The sequence below is a fragment of the Bos grunniens genome, chromosome 13 (assembly GCF_055505025.1).
Source record: "Bos grunniens cultivar Pamir isolate PY7600 chromosome 13, Bosgru_T2T1.0, whole genome shotgun sequence".
NCBI classification, from domain to species: domain Eukaryota; kingdom Metazoa; phylum Chordata; class Mammalia; order Artiodactyla; family Bovidae; genus Bos; species Bos grunniens.
In genome coordinates this window covers 55,118,451-55,141,680 of record NC_141177.1, presented here as the reverse complement: position 1 = coordinate 55,141,680, position 23,230 = coordinate 55,118,451, and the positions used below count along the sequence as shown (strand labels likewise).

Below are 23,230 nucleotides of genomic sequence, written 5' to 3'. Positions count from 1 at the left end.
TTCTGAAAGAGACTGGAAACCAGATCACCTGACCTGCCTCTTGAGAAACCTATATGCAGGTCAGGAAGCAACAGTTAGAACCGGACATGGAACAACAGACTGGTTCCAAATAAGAAAAGGAGTACGTCAAGGCTGTATATTGTTACCCTGCTTATTTAACTTCTATGCAGAGTACATCATGAGAAATGCTGGGCTGGAAGAAGCACAAGCTGGAATCAAGATTGCCGGGAGAAATATCAATAACCTTAGATACGCAGATGACACCACCCTTATGGCAGAAAGTGAAGAGGAACTAAAAAGCCTCTTGATGAAAGTGAAAGAGGAGAGTGAAAAAGTTGGCTTAAAGCTCAACATTCAGAAAATTAAGATCATGGCATCCAGTCCCATCACTTCATGGGAAATAGGTGGGGAAACAGTGGAAACAGTAAAGTCATAGGATACTAAATTAAAACAGAATGGTGAAATTTAATTCTAAGCTTTACCAGATCCCCAAACCTACATATAACTTAATCATTCTTCCTTCCCTCTAATTTCAATGGAAGAGGTGTTACAACTTTTATCTAAAGGCAATGCTTACATGTGCTCTGACATTTTTTTCTTTTGCAGTGATTTATTTTCTAGATCATACTTTATTTCCTTCTCTTGAATTCTTCTTTTCATTAGTTAGACATTCTCTAGTTTTCTATTTTAAGAATGAATCTTCCTGATTCAATCTTGCTTTCTGTTTCAATTAGCTTAATACCACTCTCCATTCTTCACAGCCAAACTCTGCCTTCAAATATTTCTTCACCTCCCATTGACAATTCAGTCCTGCACTCCCTACTCCAAAACTCCTTTGGCCAAGGTTGCTCTATTGCTCACCTCTTAAAAACCCACCCACCTCCTTTGGATAGCCTAAAAATTTCACTCCTTGTTTTTATTTTTAAGAATGTTACTTGAGATCTCAAAAATAAATATGACTAGAAAAAAAATTAATACAGACATCTCTTGCATTCTTATATACTAACTACAAAAGATCAAAAAGAGAAATTAAGGAAACAATCTCATTATCATTGCAATGAAAAGGGTAAAATACTTAGGAAAAAACCTACATAAGTACTGATGTATGGCAGAAACCAACACAATATTGTAAAGCACTTATCCTTTGATTAAAAAAATAAATAAACTTACCTAAGAAGGCAAAATATCTGTATGCAGAAAACCATGATACACAGATGAGAGAAATCAAAGATGACACAAACAGATGGAGAGATATACCATGTTCTTGGACTGAAAGAATCAATATTGTGAAAATGACTATACTCCCCAAAGCAATCTATAGATTCAATCCAGTTCAGTTCAGTTCACTCACTCAGTCATGTCCGACTCTTTGTGACCCCATGAATCGCAGCACACCAGGCCTCCCTGTCCATCACCAACTCCCGGAGTTCACCCAGACTCACGTCCATCGAGTCAGTGGTGCCATCCAGCCATCTCATCCTCTGTCATCCCCTTCTCCTCCTGCCCCCAATCCCTCCCAGCATCAGAGTCTTTTCCAATGAGTCAACTCTTCGCATGAGGTGGCCAAAGTACTGGAGTTTCAGCTTTAGCATCATTCCTTCCAAAGAAATCCCAGGGCTGATCTCCTTCAGAATGGACTGGTTGGATCTCCTTCCAGTCCAAGGGACTCTCAAGAGTCTTCTCCAACACCACAGTTCAAAAGCATCAATTCTTCGGTGCTCAGTCTTCTTCACAGTCCAACTCTCACATCCATACATGACCACTGGAAAAACCATAGCCTTAACTAGACGGACCTTTGTTGGCAAAGTAATGTCTCTGCTTTTCAATATGCTATCTAGGTTGGTCATAACTTTCCTTCCAAGGAGTAAGTCTTTTAATTTCATGGCTGCAGTCACCATCTGCAGGGATTTTGGACCCCCCAAAAATAAAGTCTGACACTGTTTCCACTGTTTCCCCATCTATTTCCCATGAAGTGATGGGACCAGATGCCATGATCTTTGTTTTCTGTATGTGGAGCTTTAAGCCAACTTTTTCTCTTTCCACTTTCACTTTCATCAAGAGGCTTTTTAACTCCTCTTCACTTTCTGCCATAAGGGTGGTGTCATCTGCATATCTGAGGTTATTGAGATTTCTCCCGGCAGTCTTGATTCCAGCTTGTGCTTCTTCCAGTCCAGCGTTTCTCATGATGTACTCTGCATAGAAGTTAAATAAGCAGGGTGACAATATACAGCCTTGACGTACTCCTTTTCCTATTTGGAACCAGTCTGTTGTTGCATGTCCAGTTCTAACTGTTGCTTCCCGACCTGCATACAGATTTCTCAAGAGGCAGATCAGGTGGTCTGGTATTCCCATCTCTTTCAGAATTTTCCACAGTTTATTGTGATCCACACAGTCAAAGGCTTTGGCATAGTCAATAAAGCAGAAATAGATGTTTTTCTGGAACTCTCTTCCTTTTTCCATGATCCAGCGGATGTTGGCAATTTGATCTCTTGTTCCTCTGCCTTTTCTAAAACCAGCTTGAACATCAGGAAGTTCACGGTTCACGTATTGCTGAAGCCTGGCTTGGAGAATTTTGAGCATTACTTTACTAGCGTGAGAGATGAGTGCAATTGTGCAGTAGTTTGAGCATTCTTTGGCATTGCCTTTCTTTGGGACTGTAATGAAAACTGACCTTTTGCAGTCTTGTGGCCACTGCTGAGTTTTCCAAATTTGCTGGCAATCCCTGTCAGATTACCAATGGCATTTTTCACAGAACTAGAACAGAAAATGTTACAATTTGTACAGAAACACAGAAGACCCTGAATAGCCAAAGCAATCTTAAGAAAGAAAAAAAAATGGAGCTGAAGGAAATCAGGCTCCTTGACTTCAGACTATACTAGAAGTAATCAACACAGTATGGTAACTGGCACAAAAGCAGAAATATAGACCAATGGAACAGAATAGAAGGCCCAGAGGAAGTTCACACACCTTTGGTCACCTAATCTATGACACAGGAGGCAAGAATATACAATGGAGAAAAGACGGCTTCTTAGTCAATGAATGGTGCTGGGAAAACTGGACAGCTACATGCAAAACAATGAAATTAGAATACACCCTAACACCATACACAAAAATAAACTCAAAATGCATTAAAGACCTAAATGTAAGGCCAGACTCTACAAAACTCTTAAGAGGAAAACATAGGCAGAACATTCTTTGACATAAATCACAGCAGGATCTTTCTTGACCCACCTCCTAGAGTAATGAAAATAAAGACAAAAATTAACAAATGGGACCTAATTAAACTTAAAAGCTTTTGCATAGCAAAGGAAACCATAAACAACATAAAAAGACAACACTCAGAATGGGAGAAAATGTTTGCAAACAAGGCGATGAACAAAGGATTAATCTCCCAAATATACAAACAGCTCATGCAGCTCAATAGAAAAAAAAGAAAAAAATTAAAAAATGGGAAGAGGACCTAAATAGACATTTCTCTGAAGAAGACAAACAGATGGTCAATAAACACATGGAAAGATGCTCAATATCACTAATTATTAGCAAAGTGCAAATGAAAACTATAATGGGGTTTTACTGACACCCATCACATGGGCTTCCTGGTGGCTCAGATGGTAAAGAGTCTGCCTGCAGTATGGGAGACCCGGGTTCGATCCCTGGATTGGGAAGATCCTCTGGTGAAGGAAATGGCAACCCACTCTAGTATTCTTGCCTGGAAAATCCCATGGATGGAGGAGCCTTGCAGGTACAGTCCATGGGGTCGCAAAGAGTTGGACACAACTGAGCAAACATATCCATCCAAAGAACACATGCATGTACATACATAATCTGAGCTAAAAACCAAATTCAGGAAAGTTGTAAGATACAAGTTCAACATTAAAAAAAAAATCACACCCATCCTAATGGCCATCATTAAAAAAAAGTCTACAAACAATAAATGTTGGAGAGAGTGTAGAGAAAAGGGATCCTTTGTACTGCTATTAGGAATATAAATTGATACAGCCACTATGGAGGTTCCTTAAACAAATAAAAAACAAACTACCATATAATCCAGCAATCCCATTCTTGGGCATATACCCAGAGAAAACCATAATTTCAAAAGACACATGTACCCCAATATTCACTGCAGTTCTATTACCACTGTTTACAACAGCCAGGACATGGAAGAAACCTAAATGTCCATCAAAAGAGGATAAAGAAGATGTGGCACATATATAAATGGAATATTACTCAGCCATAAAAAGGAATGAAGTTGGGTCATTTGTAGAGACGTGGATGGACCCAGAGACTCATATGGAGTGAAGTCGGAAAGAGAAAAACAAATATATATTAATGCATATATGTGGAGTCTAGGAAAATGATACAAATTATCTTATTTGCAAAACAGAAATAGAGACACAGATGTAGAGAACAAACGTATGGACACTCAGCGGGGAAAAGAGGGGTGGGATGAATTGGGAGATTGGGATCAATCAATCAGTATCACTACTGATAGTAGGTATAAAATGGATAACTAATGAGAACCTACTGTGTGAGTCAAGGAACTCTACTCAGTGCTCTGTGGTGATGTAAATGGGAAGAAAAGTCCAAAAAAAGAGGATATGTGTACATGTATAGCTGATTCATTTTGCTGTATAGGAGAAACTAACAAGACACTGTAAAGCAGCTATACTTCAATAAAAATTAATAAACATTTGGCAGCATCTGGTAAAGTACCCAGTTGAAACTACTGTTATGAGTTAACTTATATGGTTTCTATTTCTTATATTGTGAAATACGAGGGCTTATTCTTCTGTCTCCAAAATTCTGATTCGACGGCAATATTGAGAAGGCTGGTCTCAATAAATGGGAAGAGTGCAAAAAGCCTCTGGGTGGGGACAGTGATTTCTTTATCACTGTTTAAAATTCCATCAGTTTCAAAGTCATTCACTTAGGCTATAGATGATCATTCTGTCCTGGTTTTCTTTAGTAGGCAAATATTCCTTTACACAGGAGGGCATAAATATATCAGAATAAATGGCTTTCATGGTGTTTTTTTTTTTTTAACCCCCTGATGAGAAAGCAGAAAAGGACAACCATGCTGTCTTCTCAGTATTTTGACTCAGGCCTGTCCTGCACAAGCCACGGCCAGAAACATCTATTCCACAGAGATTTCACAGCCCTCGCCAGTTACACAGTCCTGTATAAACACACCCTGGCAGAAGGTGAGCCCTCTGGCAGTCCTGCAGGCTGACCCCGTCTGCAGGGCATTGAGCCCAGGAACCTGGGCATCATTAGACTTAAGAGGACAACAGAACTTGAAAAAGCTGAAGAGAAATACAGGGAAGAGGTAGAATCGAGAGCTAAAGAGAAAGGTTGGAGATGGGACTTTCCTGCAGGTCCAGTGGTTAAGACGCTGAACTTCTAATGCAGGAGGCCCGGGTTCAATCCCTACTTGGGGAACTAAGATCTCACATGCCATGCAGCAAAAAAATTGATATCAAGTAATTGCAAAACATAAAGGAAATACATTTGAACTGTAGGAATAAAATCTACATTAAAAGAAAAAAAGATGACAAAAAGAAGAAAAAAGCCCCCAAATATCGTGTGATTGATACCAACTACAGGGCTGTGTATTCTGAGCTGAACGCAGCCCTGAACTATAAAGCTGGCAGGCGCCTATCAGATCAGTCCTCTGGAAGGAGAGATGGCAGATAGCTGGCACCCTCATTGTTACACTAGTTATTAATAAACTTCCCAACAATGGCAGGAAGTGCTGGCATTCAGAGAAGGTGAACGTGTGAAGAGTTGAGTCATGGACATGGACGGGTCCCAGACAGAGCAGGCCCTACGCTCAGTACAACATGTTTTCCCCCAGAGCGGAAAAGGTCAGAGCTGAGTGACCCCAGCAGACTGCAAGGCTTTGTGCTATTTCTTTTTTATTTTATTTTATAAACCCAAGACCCATCACCACATTCTTTGCAATCCTGCTCTTCACAATGAAGGTGACTCAACTGCCATCTCATTAATCCCATAGCCCGACTCCTATTTATAGACACAACATGCCGTTCTGTTTTGGAGAGAGTGGGTGGCTTCTGCCCCTGTATTTCCATTCAAAAAAAGAACATGTCTCATTGTTCTATTTCTTTAAGAACGGATGCACAGTGACTTTTTTTATTGTTGTTTGGGGGGAGGGATGGTTAATGCAACAATCCAAATGGGGAAGCAGAACACAGCATCTCTCCTAAGAGAGTCCGTGCCATTTTCTTTAAATTGGCTAAAAGCAAAAACACATCTCCCTGAGCCCCTACCTTCCCACTGAAACCAGAACTGTCCTGGGATGGCAAATTCCAGAAGCAATGCTAGGACAATCCTCCACTCTCTCTTGCTTTCAGAGGACCTGTGGAAAGGCCATGTGTGTTCAACATGCAGTTCTTGTGTCTTTTATTTTGTCATTCCATTTTTCCTCCCTTTCCCATCATTTTTGAGATTTTAAGAAAAAGATGGTGAAGGACAGGGAAGCCTGGCGTGCTGCAGTCTGTGGGGTCACAAAGAGTCGGACAGGACTGAGTGACTGAGCAACTAGGCAGAGTGACTACAATGTCCCCTGCTCACCCCCACGTCCCCCGTAGTGGTCAGGTGGCAGGCTGGCTGGGTACCCAGAGGTGCAGAGCTTGTGAGGAGACCAGGATGGGGGCAGTGGGTGGGGCTCTGCTGGCCTGGAAGGGGGGCTGCGCCTTGAGCTGCCTCCATATCCCCTCCTCTGGGGACCCTGGGAAGGCCAGGCCATCTCTCAGTAGATGTGCTCTGAGACAAGGGTCCTCACATCTTTCAAAGCCTGCCCACCGACACCCCTTTACAAATGGATTTGGGATTTGGTTCCCTAACCTTCCTAGAATCTGAATCTCATACAGTGCAATGTCAGGAAGTAAGAGCTTGACCCCTTTTAATCCAGCAGAGCTCAGAAGGCTCAGCACCTCTAAGGGTCTCTACTCAGATCTCCCACGGGACAGGCCTGGGTGTCACCACTGAAAATTTCAGGGGGTCTTGGCCCCGAGCCTTAGTAAATCATTTCAACTCTGCAGACTGTTTCTTTTTGAAATGTTAGCCCCTGAATGGGCCATTAGTAAGAGAGGACTTCTGACTTCTTTAACAATATCCGTAACATTTCTTCATTTCTTTAGCATCTGACACCTCAGATTCCTTTAAAATGACTGAAGTCCAGTACTTGGTAATGATGTGGCCTTGTTAAATAGGAAAATTGCCTTCAGAGTTACTAGAAGTTGACAATATTTTATCTCTGTTTTACGTCAATACACAGTATGCAAACTCTTTGAGGAGAGAGGCTATAACTTTTAAAATGCTATGCATAGTTCCTAGCCAAGTTCGGGAGCTGGAAAAAAATGTTTATACTGTAAAATATCGCAGTGTGGTTATACGGCTCAGTTACAACACAATTTGGAGACAGACAAGGGTGGAAGGATGAACGAAAGAGCATGAAGATGGATGGTATTTGCAGGAGGGGCCTGATCTGAAAAGAGTAACCTCTGAAGGTCTGATACCATCATGATAATCTGATGGAAAATGTTGGTGGTAGGTTTATGAGAGATCCTGACAAGGACCAAGATACCATATACTCTGGGAACACAGAAGGTTCTTAAAATGCAGCACACACTGGATTCTTACTAGTATCCTTCAAATTTTAATTTCAATAACTGTGTATTATTGACATCAGTCTTGGTGATGATTTCTTTAAATTTGACACCAAAACCAGAGGCGCCAAAAGTAAAAATAAACAAATGGGACTCAGGACTTCCCTGGTGGCCCAGTGGCTAAGTTGTCTCACTCCCAATGCAGGGGGCCCAGGTTCAGTTCCTGGTCAGGGAACTAGATCCCACATTCCACAGCCAAAGATCCCACAAACTGCCACGAAGATCAGAACTTCTGAGTGTGGCGACTAAGACCCAGTACAGCCAAATAAATAAATATTAAAAAAAAATAAACAATGGGACTACATCAAACTAAAAAGCTTCTGCACAACAAAGGAAACCATCAACAAAGAGAAAATGCAACCTACTGAGTGGGAGAAAATATTGGCAAATCATATATCCAATAAAGGACTAATATTCAAAATATGTAAAAAACTTACACAACTCAATAACAACAAAAATCCAATTAAGAAATGGGCAGAGAGTCTGAAGAGACATTTTCCAAAGAAGACATACATATGACCAGTATCATTAATGAAAAGGTATCCCGAATCATTAACCTTCAGGGGAATGCAAATCAAAACCACAGTGGGAAATGACCTTGCATCTGTCAGAATGGCTGTCATCAAAAAGAACACGTGTTGGTGACAATGTGGAGAAAAAGAAAGGGAACTCTGCCTACACTGCTGGTGGGAATGTGAGCTGGTGCAGCCACCATGTAACAGTATGCAAGTTCCTCAAAATACTAACAGTAGAACTACCACATGACCCAGCAATTTCACTTCTGGGTATTTATCTGAAGAAATGAAACACTAACTGGAAAAGATATCTCTATCCCCGTGTTCACTACAGCACTATTCACAAGAGCCAAGACACGGAAGCAGCCTAAGTGTCCACCAGTAGACGAAAGGGTAAAGAAATTGTGACTTTACCACACACACACACACACACACAATGGAATGTTATTCAGCCATAACAAAAAAATTAAATCTTGTCATTTGAAACAAGATAAATGGACCCCGAAGGCATTATGCTAAGTGAAATAAACTGGAGAAAGGCAAACACTATTTGATTTCACTGATACATAGACTCTAAACACAAACAAATAAAACCCATAACCTCCCCTGAGCTCATAGATAAAAGGAAGAGACTGGTGGTTGTCAGAGGCAGGGGGTGACAGTGGGGGAAATAGGTGAAGGGGGTCAAAGGTACAAATTTCCAGTCATCAAATGAGTTATGGGGAAATAATGTAAACATTTTTAAAAATCATGTATGGAGCAACTACTGGGTGTCAGGCACTGAGCTACAAAAAAAGGATTTTCGAGTGACGATTAGTTTTTCAAAATGTTTTTCAGGACTATTAGACAGCACCTTTTTTTTTTTTTTTTTAAATGAGGCACCAGGTGGGCTTCCCAGGTCAGTGATAAAGAACCCACCTGCCATAGGAGGTTTGGGTTTGATTCCTGGGTTAGGAAGATCCCCTAGAGGGGGAAGTGGCAACCTACTCTAGTTCTTGCTGGGGAAATCCCATGAACAGAGGAGCTTGGTGGACTATAGTTCATGGGGTCAAAAAGACCCAGACATGCACACCAATACAAAATATTTTTTTTGTATTTGTGAAGGAAATAAAAATAACTGATCAAATAGGACACTGGGTATCCTATTTCCTGAATGAGAGGTAGATCATAGTTCTGGCAAGTATCATAAAAGAGTGTTTAAATCAGGTCCATCCAGAAAGACTGGAGCTCTCTCATTTATGCAAGCCCGTCACTAAAATGTAGGCCTCTCAGTGTGCAGCGGAGAAGGGCTCACTAAGGCACCAAGGACCAGTTCCGTGGGCTCGGGGCAGGCGTGAGGGGGTTGGGATGATTCAAGTGCACTGCATTTATTGCGCACTTTATTTCTAATCCAATGCTGCCACTGATCTGAGGGAGGTACTGGTTTGTGGCCCAGAGGTTGGGCAGCCCCAGTCTAGAGGATGAAAAGCACAGGTGGGGAGCCAGCCTATATTTTCACCTGGGGGATGGGCAACCATCCCTTCCAGGTGGGACCACAAGGCCTCAGGAGAAGGCATCTTTTTCTCCTGCATATGGAAAGTCAGAGGCACAGCAAGCACACACCTGGAGGCCGCAATGGCCCGATGTACAGGTCCTAGAAGTTCCCTGTGTTGGCTGATGGAACACTTCCGGTGCACGGTCTCTCCCTCCACTGACCCATGGCCTTTCCTAAGTTAGGAGGGAAACCTCCCCACAGAGCCTCCGTCTCTGCATTTAAGGCCAGTTCTTCAAGATCTATCTCGCAGGGCTGGGTCGAGTGTCACACGCTCCCTGGCCTGGTCACAGGCACGACTCACACCTCCCCACCTTATCCTCCACCCAGCCTTCCTCTCACTTAGCTGAGCAGCAGAGGGCAGGCAGAGAAAAGCCAGAGGGCCTCGGCCCTATGCATGAAGCCACTGCAGAAGTGCTGCGGTCAGGGGACCCCGGTTGCTTCCATCAACTTCCGAACAGCTTTGTGTGGGGTCTTCATCACTAAGTTAGAACAGCTCTAATATCCTGGGATAAAGATATTAGGTGTGGGAGTGGATTCAGCAGTTGATTCATCTCCTAACCCATGGGATTGATTAATGTCAAGCTGATGGCGATAACAGAGAGGAATTGCTTCCTCTAAATAAACTAATTTATTAAATTAGTACATTTAATATTAATTGCTTAGTATTAAAACTGCCTGGATCTCATCTCTGATGGTTGAGTAATGTCGTTTCATGTTAGAAGTTTTGGGGCTCCTGCTCACCCATTCCTCTGTACCTGCTGTTAGCTTTGCATCCCTGGAGGGTGCCAGAGACAAGGGGCCCCTGCAGATGGACCAGGACATAGGTGTAAAAGTGGGGAGAGGAGGGACTTCCCTGGGGGTCAAGTAGTTAAGAATCCTTGCAATGCAGGGGACATGGGCTCAATTCCTAGTTGGGGAACCAAGATCCCACATGCCAAGGAGCAACCAAGCCCACACACCCCAATTACTAAAGCCTGCATGCTGCAATGAAAGATCGTGCACAATGCAATGAAGATCCCATATGCCACAACTAAGACTCAATGTAGCCAAATAAATAGTTGAAAAAAGATACTAGTTAGGTTCATTTGGTAAAAGTGGGGAGACCTAAGTTCCTTGATCTTGAGCTGTACACCCACCTCAAGCTTTTCTCTCTTCTTCAACAAGAAGGGAGACTCTCAAAGCAAGGTCCCCAGACCAGCGGCATCAACAGCACCAGGGAACTTGTTGGAACTTGCTAGAAAGGCAAATTTCTGGTCTCACCCAGTCTCATAGATCAGACACTCCAGGGCTAGTACACAGCTATTTGAGTTTGAAGGAACCTCCCAAGGGGTTCTGATACACCTGAGCTGGAAGAATCTATTCTCCTCCTGGGTATAACATGCCATGTGCAAAAAGAATGTGGATTTCCGAGTGGATATGAAACCACAGCAAGGATGTGCCCCTAGCTGAGGCTGGAGGAAGAGTCAGCCTCATAGGGGCTAGATTAGGAGGATGGTGGGCAGATGAATCCAGGCTCAAATCTGAGACTCTGGGCTCCCAGGTGGCTCAATGATAAAGAACCTGCCTGCCAGTGCAGAAGACACCGGAGATGTGGGTTTGATCCCTGGGTCAGGAAGATTCCCTGGAGGAGGAAATGGTAACCCACTCCAGTATTCTTGCCTAGAGAATCTCATGGGCAGAGGAGCTGGGCGGGTTACAATCCATGGGGTCACAAAGAGTCTGACGTGACTTAGCAGCTGAACATGCACACAGGGGAGTGTCTCAGGGACAATCACAGTGCTGGCCCTGCCCTCCCTCATTCAGCAGGGAATCAGGAGTGGCTGAAATTCCAGGCAGGGGTCTTGGACTTTGGAAAGCATTCTCTTTGCTACAGCATTGTCCATGGTCTTCACTGGAACCCTGTAAGCCTCAGAAATAATGATTACTCGGACCATTGTATTGATGAAAACATTTTAAGGATCCAAGACAGGGAGGGGTTGACAGTGATCCTTAATGGTGACCTAGCAGAGGCAGAGCCAACTGTGTGGGGCCTGACACTTATATAATTTTGGTGGCTAAATGTATTATGTTCACAGATTTTGTAAAACCCATGGCCATGTGAACACCTGGCCACGGGTCCCTGGGGACCTTACAAAGGCCGATCAATCCTCACCCTTGCCCTTCAGGTCTGAATGTGTTCCGGTTCTGACTGGACTCCACCAGCCCAGAAATTAACTAGACAGGTTTCAGCTTCTCCCTACTCCTGTCTTTTTCCTTTTTTTTTAAGTTTCTTTTTTATTTTTAATTGGAGGATAATTGCTTTACCATGTTGTGCTGGTTTCTGCCATACAACAGTGCAAATCAGTTATAACTGTATATATATCCCCTCCTTCTTGATCTTCCCCCCGCCCCATCCCAGCCCTCCCGGTCATCATGGTACTGATGAATCTTTTTCCTTTTTTATTTCCCTTTTTATTGTCTGCTGCCACCAGCTGTATAGAAATGACTCTGGAAGATAAGGTAGGACAAAGCCTTCTTGTTTCACTCTCTGGCTCAGAGGCAAGGAAGAGGACACTGGCCCCAAGAATAATCCGGCCGTGACCGTGTGGCCTGGAGGGTGACCAGCATTATTATACTTCTGTAACACTTTCAGGAAATTTTTGCCTCCTTCTCTTCGATTCCCTGCCCAACTCAAACCACTCCCCTTCCTGTCACTTCAGCAAACGGTGTCCCTTCTCCTGAATCCAGCCAGACCTGAAACCTCAGGGCATTTCTGCCCCTCCCAGCTTCGAATGATGACAAACACTTGCCCAGGGCCCTGCAGAGACAGACTGCATCAGACCTGCTGATCCTCTCTTTCCAAAGGCGCCAGACAGCAGGACTCTCCTTTCCAAATGATCAAGAGTTTTCTGTACTTTTGAAAGCCTCAAGAAGTTCCCCTGGGAACACAGTGCAGGTCCCTCAGCACCATGACTCGGACCTTCAGCCCTTTCTTAGGTAATTCTCCTTGAGTGGCACCCAAGGGATCCCTCCTTCCACCCCTGGAGCAGACACTCCTGCAGGCTGGCCATCAGCCTCGAGAAGGCTCTGGATGCTGCTCTAAGACCCTTGTGCGTCCTCCGCACACTGTGTGGTTCTTCCGCCTCTCCCCACCCCCCATATCTTTGGCCATTTTCTCTGATCCATGCTGGACTGCAAACCTTGCTCTGGATGCCAGAGCCAGCTTCCGCCGAGCCTGCCACATGGTCCTGACCGCCCCCCTCACCTACCCTCAGAGCGTTCCGCCCCAACCCAGGGCTTGCAGCCCTGCTGCCCGGGGACCTCTTTTAGGGTCTGCTCACCTGAGGACAGGAGGCTGCCGCTGCTGCCGCTGATGATCTTGCCTTTGCTGCCCATGTTGGCCAGTTTGGATGTCTTCAGCGTCCCCGTCTCTGTCAGGTCGATGGCAATTTCGCTCAGGCTGCGGGCGGCATGGATCTTCGACTAAAAAGATCAGCGGGTTGGACAGATTAGGTGGAGGACACTCCCCTCCTGGCGAGGACACGCTGACTACAGCTTGTCATCCTGAGATCTAGCAAATGGCCTCATGGCCCGAACTGCAGTATTTTTCTGTGTGTGTCCCGGGGCCCATCGCTCATCCTCTGAAACTTTCCCTCGGGAGCAGATAAGACTCCAGAGGTGACTCACTAGGAATTTTCTAAACCTGTCATCCCCCAGGCTGTGTGTACAGGGCTTACAGAGTGTGGATTTGGAGTCAGATAGATCTTGGGGGCTGGGGGCGGGTCCCGATTTGGGGAATGACTTAGGCTCATGGAGCCTCATTATTCCCAAGGATGAAACAGGGAGACCACCACCTACTGCTCAAGGTTTTGTGAGGGTCAAAGGAAGTCAGACAAGTGAACGGCTTCCCTCCCTTCTCCTCCCCCTTCTGTTCCCCTCCCCATGCCACCTCCTACATAGCTCTCAATAAACACTAGTGATTATACAGGATTTTGTGCTTAAAGAAGGAGAAAAAAATAATTGTCAGCTTGGTGAATGATTTAAGAGATGTCTGAAGAAAGTTTAGGAAGTTTCAGTAAGTTCTAAAGTGGTTCATAACTCTTAAAGTGTTAGCCATGGAGCTACGAAAACTCAGAGGGTTGGGAAGTGACCACGCTACCAGCCTGCAAGCGCGGTGTGCAAGCATAGTGTGTAAGCATGGTGTGTAAGGGCTTCTGGAACAAATGCTCGTTGGGATGTTTGGTTCCCACTAAGGGGCACCTGACACGGGGCCCTGCTTCCATTTTGATACCTAAATGTATGAGCCCAAGTCTTCAGATTACGGTTAAGACTCCACTGACTCCACAAATTAACTGGCCCACTTTGGCAAACAACAGAGCAATCAGAAGAGGACTCTGTTCACAATTACATTCCTAAAAGTAACTGCTGCAGTGAAGCTTTCTGCTCCAGTTCCCAGCTCTGGAGGTGGAGATGGGTTTGCATGCCCCCTGACAATTTGAGCGTGTTTTTTTTTTTTTTTTTCCTTTATCGGGAAATCAGTTCATGATAATTCCTCAGGCAGGGACTTCTGCTGAACTGTGGCCTTCCAGAAAACAGCGATCAATGCTAGTGTAACCTGTACATGTGTCCATCTTTCTGCGGTCATTGGCGATATGCCAGGGATGCACGGATAGAACCAGGCGAGGCTCCCCACTGAGGTTTGCAGTTATTTGGTGTGTGTTCACCCCTGGCTGGTGTGAGGCCCAGTCTGTCCCTGACACAGGAGAAACCGTGGAATGTGGGCAGACCACTGCCTGGCTCCCCTCACATCCTGTGCCCACAGTGGTCTCCAGCAGGGTCTGTCTGGATCCTGAGACCCTGCCCTTCTCTGGCCTCCGTGTTGATGCCAAAATTGGTGAAAGACAATGACTTTCGACTGCCAAGTACTTTCCTCACCTAAATGAGATGATAGTCTGAAAGGCAGAGGAAATGCGGAGATTTTTTGCTTTTTTTGTTCATCGGGTCTGGCTTGTCTTCTTTCTCACACTCTTCTATCTCAGTGATCCTTCCTTTTTTTTTTTTCCCATGATGTGGCTTGTGGCATCTTAGTTCCCCGACCAGGGATTGAATTGGGGCCCCCTGCCATGGAAGCACAGAGTCCTGACCACTGGACTGCCAGGAACTGGTCCCTCCTTAACTGTTGTCTCCTCTCCGACCTCAACTTTTGTCCCTACATTCAGAACCAGGCCGCCTTCCTGCGGTGAAGGCTTCCTTGCTCATGAAATAATCCCAGCTGCCAGCCCCTGGCAGGGTTTTCTGGCTTGTAGCAGAAAGCAGGAAGGCCTCCATTTCATTTTGACACAGAATATCAATCACATGCACCTGGCTAAGTTGTATCCTCTGAGCAAAGCAGAGAAAGCACAATCCATCACTTCCTTTCTTTCAACACTATTCTCTTACCAAGGCCCACGCATCACCAAGAGGAGCCCACGCTTGCAGTTATGCAAGAATAACTCATGAAGTCACAGCCCAATTCACCCTGGTGAAGGATCCAGGCTCTGGAGTCAGAAAGACCTGGACTGGAATCTCGGCTCTTTCCAGTAAATCATAGATTGACCTTGATTTCCAACCTCTCTGATCCCGAGATCCCTGTTTGTAAAATGGAGCTCTTAAAACCCACATCACAGAGGTGTGATGTCAGGACTAAATTAGATAACAGACATCAAGGTCATTGGAATTGGAATAAGCTATAAATCAGGTCCTGGGAGGAATTTGCTAAGTGAGGTTCAATGAATGACTCCATTGGATATTTTAGGGGATCTCATCAATCTCGTGGGAAACCCGTCCCCCCTCGACCCCATCCCTGTCATGCTAACCTTGGAGACAGGAAACAAACTAGGAAAAAGGGATAACATGTGTGCTTTTGAGGGAGATTAGCTTCTCAGAAGTTTTAGGAAATTACTGACTTCTGTCTGGAATGGAAATATCACAATGCCCACGTGGATCAGTAGGAGAGAGGGCACTATAGAGGAGACAACTTGATGGGGAGATTCCCTCCTTGTAAAGTCAAGTCTTTGGGTCAAAGAGCCTCTAAAGTTCTAGACGTTTTGCTTGGAGGGTCTTGCTGTACTAAGTATTACTACAGGCATTCTGTGAGCCAGGTTTAATCAGCCTCTACCATGCTTTCACTTGGCTTTTGATCTAGACAGAATAAAGAATAGCAGATTGGATCAAGTGGGGAAAAAATATTAAGAAGGAAAGATGTTAGATCTGGGGGCCAACTCAACAAGTCCTCAATCTGAATTCAGAGGAACAGTGACTAATATTCACTCTAAACAATTTAAGTTTTCAAATATTTCCCTCTGAACTCTATTAGAGATTCCTTGGGCACATAGGTTGGCAGGATCCAGCTGATGACACTTCTGATCTTTGGGGTCAGCAGATGTAATTTACCAAATGTCACTGGTGACTGTACAGCCTCTCATTCTGAAGGAGCCACCAGAAAGGAACCAGAAGGGCTTCTTTCGGCTGTCTTTAGTGACGGAGGGTGTGTGTGTGGGTGTGTGTGTGGGTGTGTGGGTGTGTGTGTGTGCGCGTGTGTGTGTGTGTGTATTCATCCTCGTTCTTCTCTGTCTTTAGTGATGCAGGCTGTGTGTGTGAGAGAGAGCGAGCGAGAGTGAGACAGAGAAGAGAGAGACAAGGAGAGATTTTAAGCAACTTACACCAGAACCCTGAAAGAAGAAAATAACCAAGTGCCAGTGTATGAGCACAAGACTTCTCGGTTACCTACCCCTGCTGACTCCAACCACCAGACCACACTTGTTTCTGGGGTTGAAAAGAATTCCTTAGGAGGCTTGGGCTTTGCTGAAGCACTTCAGAGAAAGGAATGGTTGGCATGGCCCACTACAGTAGAGTGTGAAGCAATGGCTAGCATGCCAGCCAATACTGGCTGCTCAGAAATACTTGGAAACACTTCATCCCAGGTCTGCCAACCATCACGCACCTGGAACCATCCTGCCCACTGGAGATGGGTCACATTGCTATTGTCTAAAGAACATTCCAGAATTGAAAGGTGTTGTAACACAATTCCTGAGGCAAATTTTATCATCTCTGGTTTGGGGGTACTTTTAAAGAGTTTAAACTTCATACAGGTGTCGGCCAGGGAACAGCATGCTCGATTAATAATGACAATAATGAAAGATAGCTCCCATCTCCTGAAGCAATCACAAACACTGTGTCCCTGGACCAGTCAATGATTTTGTCAGGGGTTTCTTTGCTGTTCTTTAACTGAGGAAAGCAAGGAGTGAGGAAAGACTTGTCCAGGGTCACAGAACGAGAAGGCAGAATCCTTGGACTTCCCTATGGGGCAACCTGTTTCTTGCCTAATACCACAGGCAGAGGAACTGGTTCCAAAAGAAAATGCATGGGCTCTGGAGTACCTGTGAATATTCAGAGCTTATCTGGGGAAAATTCTCCTGCTCCTAGGAATAGGTGTATTTCCTTCAGCCCTCCAGGGGTTGCTGAGGTGAAAGTTCTCTATGGCTATAAGCATTTGGTTTGGTCTCTTAAAAGACACTTCTTGTTAAGAGGTCATCCTTGATAGTTACTTTTAATTAACTATTCTTGGCTGCACTGGGTCTTCATTGCTGTGCTTGGGCGTTCTCTAGTTGTGCATGGGCTTCTCACTGCAGTGGCTTTTCTTGCTGTGGATCATGGGCTCTAGGGTCTCTGGACTCAGTAGCTGTGGCACACGGGCTCAACCGCTCTGCAGCATGTGGGATATTCCTGGATCAGGGATCAAATCCGTGTTCCCTGCATTGGCAGGCGGATTCTTAACCATTGGTTCACCAGGGAAGTCCCTGATGGTTACTTTTAAAGGTTTACTTGCTGTATCAGTGGGTTGACCTGTAAGCCTGCTCCATAAAGCTTCCCCAACTGCAGGTGAGACAACCTTCAACAGGGCTGTAGAACCCTAAGGATGAGCCTCCTGAATTACCCCAAAGGCATTCTAATGCAAAAAGCCAGCACAAGGAGGAAGAGTTCAAACAGCTAATCCTTAGGGTGAAGCATGCTTTTTCTTTTCGGCATTCAACACTGAGTATCAGTGTGTGTGAGGTTCTCGCAAGAGGAATCGGTAGTGGGGTTCAGGAGGGTTGTCAAACTCTCTTACCTCTCATCATGCATTGCCAAACAGTACGGAGGACAGAATCAAGGTTCTAAGGTTTCGACCTCCAACTCTTGCCACCGGAGGGCAAATCGCTGACACCCACCCACTGTCTCAATACAAAGCATGAGTCAAAAGCACTTTGGCCCTGTTTCTTTGGATCTAATCGGGCCTCAAATTCCTGTGCCAAAGCCCGTCATCACCAGCAGAGCTGTAGAACACTCTCATTATTCCTGGCAACAAAAATATTCCACCCTGTGCCCACTCATCCCAGAAAATGACCGAAAGAGGGGTCAGGAAGAAGACCTAGGAGAGGAGAAAATGTGTTACAGAGGAGAAAGTGACCCCCACATGGGAAAGGCTGTGATTCGAAACTGAACGATGACTTCAGGGTTTGTCTGCTTCCTTCCTGCCCTATTGTCCTACTATCTTTCTCTTGCCTCCTGCTCAACAGCTCTCCTTCCAGTCCTCTCCCCAAGCCAGGAAAAAAGCATCTCCAACCAGAAGGAAAATAACACCCAAGGGGAAGCTGCAAGAATACCAAAGGGCACCAATCCAATAAGTCTTGGGCCCAGTAAGCCCAGAGTCCTGCCACCTCCTCCCCTTTCAGGACTCATGGGGTGGGACAAAACCTCCCATGGGGGATGGTACGGCTAGGCAAGGGGCCAAGGTCCATTCCCCACCCTTCCTGAGCCACCAGAATCCTGAGAAAGATACTGAGCCCATCTTGATACGGCTCTTCACCTGAGGGGTAGTGGACGGGAGAGGCTTGGGTGGGGAAGGCGAGGGGAGCCCAGAAGCCAAGGCAGGAGGAAGAAGGGGCAGAATGTTGACGGAAGCCCTGTGTGAACTGGGGAGATGTCGTTTTCCCACCCACCAGAAAATGCACCCCTCCCCCACCCCGTGTCTGTGAACTTGGGCTACATCAAACCTCCCTTGGAGGATGACTGTTTACCAAGGCCTGAGGCTCTGGGTCTACCTGAGGGAAACAGAGTTGTTGCTTTTTAATTTTTTTTTTTTTAATGTTTCCAGTTTTGCATTTTTCAGAAGAAGAGTTGGCAGTTGGAAAAGCCTGGAGGCTTTTCACAAGCAATTATCCTCAACAGTTAGGTGGTGTCTATTAGTTGAGACTAGTTGCTTTTTATTTTCTCAAAAGGAAAACAACATGCCAGTGTTTACACACCAAAAAGGGCTTGACTGCTTACTCCTGGGAGAGGCTCTAGGGCTTTGAAAGCGCAGGCAGAATTCCTACCTGGCTGTGTCAAATGGCTTAAGTGGCTCTGACTATTCTTGACCAGGTCGCTGAGAAAGAATTGTTCTCTTAAAGAGTTGATCTCATTCCTGCCTCTGATAGCCCTAAAAGGCCAGTCTGTACCTGTGCCCATTTCAGAGCAAGGGATGCAGAGCCTCCCCCAGCCATCCAATGCCCACTCCCCAAACTACAAGATCCAGACAAGGACCCTGCCCTTAGGAGAGTTCAAGGCTCAGTGGAAGCTCTGGTCTCCGCAGAGGCCCTCCCCACCCCAGGAGAGGCCCTTACCTTACTCTGCTTTCTGTCCAGATAGAACTGGTGTTGGCTAATGGCCATAGCCCAGATGGACTTGATCAGTGCTGGACACGCGTACCACGTGTGCACCGCGATGCCACTGTGTCCAAATGTCCTCCTTGTCACCGAAGCCCTGGGAGAATAAGAACCAGAAGGGTCAACCAACTGCGCTGGCCATGAAGGACTCCAGTCCTCAGTCCACAGCTTTTACCAAGAACCCACTGGGTCCAAAAGTTCTGGCATAAAGGTAACCGAAGGGCCTTGTGTGCACACACGTGCAGCTGGCTGACAAAAGCCAGCTTTTCATTTTATTAAACAGAAACGGATTCTACTTAAGGTATAGAATATGATGATTTGATCTTCATATACACAGTGATCACTGCAGTCAAGCTAAAGAATATCTCATCTCCTCCAATATTACCATCATGTGTGCTTGTGTGTGTTTATGGTCAGAGCACCTGAAATCTGTTCTTAGCCAGTTTCCAGTATATTATTAACTATAGTCACCATGCTGTACATTCTGCCTCTAGGCTAATTCTTCCATAACTACCCCTTTGTACCCTCTGACCAGTATCTCTCCCTTTCTCCTGCCTCCTTGCTCTGCCCTACCCCCAGTGACGGCCATTCTTCTCTCTGCTTCTGTGTATCGACTCTTTTAGTTTCCATCTATAAACAAGACCATGTAGTTCTGTTCTCTGTGTCTGCCTTATTTCACTTCATAATGTCCTCCAGGTCCATCCACGTTATTGCAAACAGCAGGGTCTCCTTTTTTTTTTTTTTTAAGGTTGACTGATACTCTGTTGTGCATACACATCACAATTTCTTCATCCATCAATGTACACTTAGGTTGCTGCCATATCGTGGCTATTGTGAATCCTGCTAATATTTTGATTTACTGGCTCCTTAGGGATCAAAATTTGGCTAAGCCTCTGCCTTGTCTGGAATAAGATGGGTCATTCGAGGTCACGGGACGGTCTTTTCTGATCTTCAGCTCTTGGCACTGGGCCAAGGCAAACTTTGGAGACAGGAAAAGCCTTTGACAATGCCCTTTATTAACCAGGCAACACTGCCTGTCGTGAAGGATGAGTAAATTTTCTTCTAATCACCACATCATCTAAGGCAATCAGGACTCCTTATGTTATTCTTAGGCAATCTTCCTTGAAAGAGCTGGTTTCAATTTCAAATATATTCAGAGGGCAGGTGGGGTATAAAAGTAATCAGGATAGGGAAGGCAGAAAGAAATGGGCCCGTCTAATCTCCCTCCTGCTACCCAAACCACTTCCACATACACACGGATGTAGGAGATGTGGAGGATGTTGTATGGTGCAGAGAGAGGCAATCAGACTTTAAATGGAAGGTGGGAGAGACTGGTCCTAATGTAATTCATCACATTAATGGAATCATGGGGGAAAAGTTATATGATTGTGTTCTTAGTGAAGTGTATTTTATAGGATGGGTACACGATTTTGCAAGTGAAATCTCAGAATGAGTGTGTGCATACTTGCATGTGTGCATGTGTAGGGCAAGGTGAGGGGGCAGTGGGGTGAGGCTTAGGGTATCTTATGTGCACATCAGAAGAACAATATGTGTTCCAGATTGAGCTACTGCATTTCCAGAATCTTGGGGGTGATCAGGACTTATGAATAATCACATTATTTTCATGGCCAGTTTTTTTCCTTGAAGGAAATTAGAAGCTGCTCCAATCATCTTCTCTTAGGGTCTCAAGATTTAACAGCAGGTGTTCTACAGACCCACTTTTAAGGAGGAATTCCAAACTGGTGGTTAGTTAATGCTACAGATTCTAAGCAGAGCATTATTCTTTCTTTTGGTTAAAACCAAAGGTAAAATACCAGCTCACGGAAGAACACACAGTTGAAAATAACAGAAAAAGAGCTGGCGAGAGAGTGAGAAGGAAACCCCCACGGTCTCTGAAATGCGATGCGAACACTCAATCTGGCTTCCACAGCAATGGCTGATCCTGGGAGTAAATACGTTTTTTTACCCCTCCTAGAAAAGGTGAATTAGAAAGGAAAAGTCATTTGAAATGTGCTTCAGTGGCAGCAGTGAGAGCAGAGCCAGGTGAGGTGTATTTTTCAGGTAAGGTGGAGGAGTAGGAGGCGGGAGAAGGCTGGCCGGCCTGGGTGTTCCCAGCAGCACCTGAATCAGATGCTCTCAGAGTGTTTCTCACACTCGATTATGAGTTGGTCTTTTCTCTACAGGGTTCCCTTCAGGCTCTTCCCATCCCACCGTCTCTTCTGTTTGGCCAAAACCTTAGAAATGGAATATCTGCCAAGCCCAGTGAACCGCAGACACAATGCTGGGTATTGTGTCAGGATGCATGTCCAGGAGAGAAAATCTTGAAGTATCTTCTGTGGCGGCCGAGCCACCCTCTGTACTTACCATGTCCCGGGACACTGGTCTTCGGGACACGATTCTGCCCCCGCTCTTGCCATCCTATAACTTCAGTCCTGGCTTCCTTCCTGGTTTGGGGGGAGGGGCTGACTACTGAACCATCCCAACAAAGTACAGACTATTAGATGACTCTTCCGTGTTCAAATAAACAAGGCAACAGCAACAGGATGACACGTTTAACTGGAGGAGCGCCAGGAGTCCTGTAGAACAGCGCTTACTGCAGCGCCAGGCGGAAGACGGGGTTGGAGCTTTGGCTACACCACTCAGCTTAGCAGCTAATCTAGAATGGTCCCCTTTGCCTACTCTGGTGCACCTTTAGTGCCATCGTCAACCTGGGTTTCCACCTCTGACATCAAGGAGGCCACATCTGGCCTCTCCTTGTCCCCCTCTCCTCTCTCTGCTGGTGACTCCAGGCTGACCCAGGAATACATTCCTTGAGGGGATGTGCTCACGGCTCATGTTCAGTGCTCAGGCTGCCTCTGGCTCTTCTACCTCCCTCCTCTCTCCGACACCCACCTGACTGACATCTTTATCCCCCAGAGGGCCCACTTTGAGCTCTATGTCCTTAGCTAAAGATTTCTCCTTCTCAGGATGCCCCTCCAGACCAGCCTGGCCAGCTGCAGCATTTATAGGCTGTGTCGTTTGGCACTTGGTACCCGCTGCCCATGTATAATGTGGTGGAAGGCACGTGAGCTATGGAGCCAGACTCCCCGGGTTCACACCCTGCCTCCATCCGACTGCTTTCTGTAACCTGGAGCAGGTTACTGTGCTTCTCTGGGCCTATTTCCCAAGTAGGACAAGAACACTAGTGCCTACTTCTCAGGGTTATAGCAAGGACCCAATGAGATAGCAGTCCAAGTGTTTAGAACAGTGGCTGTGCATGGCAAACACTTAATAAACATTAAGTTCCTTATTCCTTCTCCTCAGCAGTGCTAGAAGTTCTTTTCAGGGCAAGTAGACCCCGTCTGACTTTTTTCTATACAAAGCAACACATAGTAAGTTATGAATACTGTTGCGGGACAGTGCCCGAATACCCATGCTACTCAACAATGTGAGATGGATCACTTTCATGTAATAGGCTAAAGGCCCAGGTAATAGGAACTTGTGAGGTATGGACTCTTTTCGATATCCCTGGGCCTTGGGAAAAGGAAGGGAATTTGGTATTACAACAGGATAGGACAACAGGCCCAGAGAGAACAAGAACACAGACACACAGACTCACACGCAAGGATGTGGACACACAGACTCACACGCAAGGATGTGTCCAAGGTACCTCTGCCTTAGCAAAATTCCCAGCAGCACACAGGCTCGGAGAGGCTGTCTAGTCCTTACCCTCAGTCCCTTAGGTCATTCAATCTCCATCTTTATTTTGTCAGTCGTCCGTGTTTTCTGCATCTGACCCACTGTAGCACT

At 45.5% G+C, this 23,230-nt stretch overlaps 1 protein-coding gene across 13 annotated transcripts in view; it reads right to left on the bottom strand.

Annotated features, from left to right (window-relative positions):
* The window catches only part of FRMD4A (FERM domain containing 4A), a 521,947-nt gene that overhangs the window by 52,541 nt on the left and 446,176 nt on the right, over nucleotides 1–23,230 (bottom strand). For all 13 annotated transcript variants that reach the window (XM_086334274.1, XM_086334272.1, XM_086334273.1 and 10 more), the window contains 2 exons: nucleotides 19,400–19,538; nucleotides 13,058–13,199 (listed from right to left, as the gene is read on the bottom strand). In XM_086334274.1, coding sequence (XP_086190400.1) covers nucleotides 13,058–13,199; nucleotides 19,400–19,538 — 281 coding nt within the window. The remainder of the gene's footprint in view (nucleotides 1–13,057; nucleotides 13,200–19,399; nucleotides 19,539–23,230) is intronic.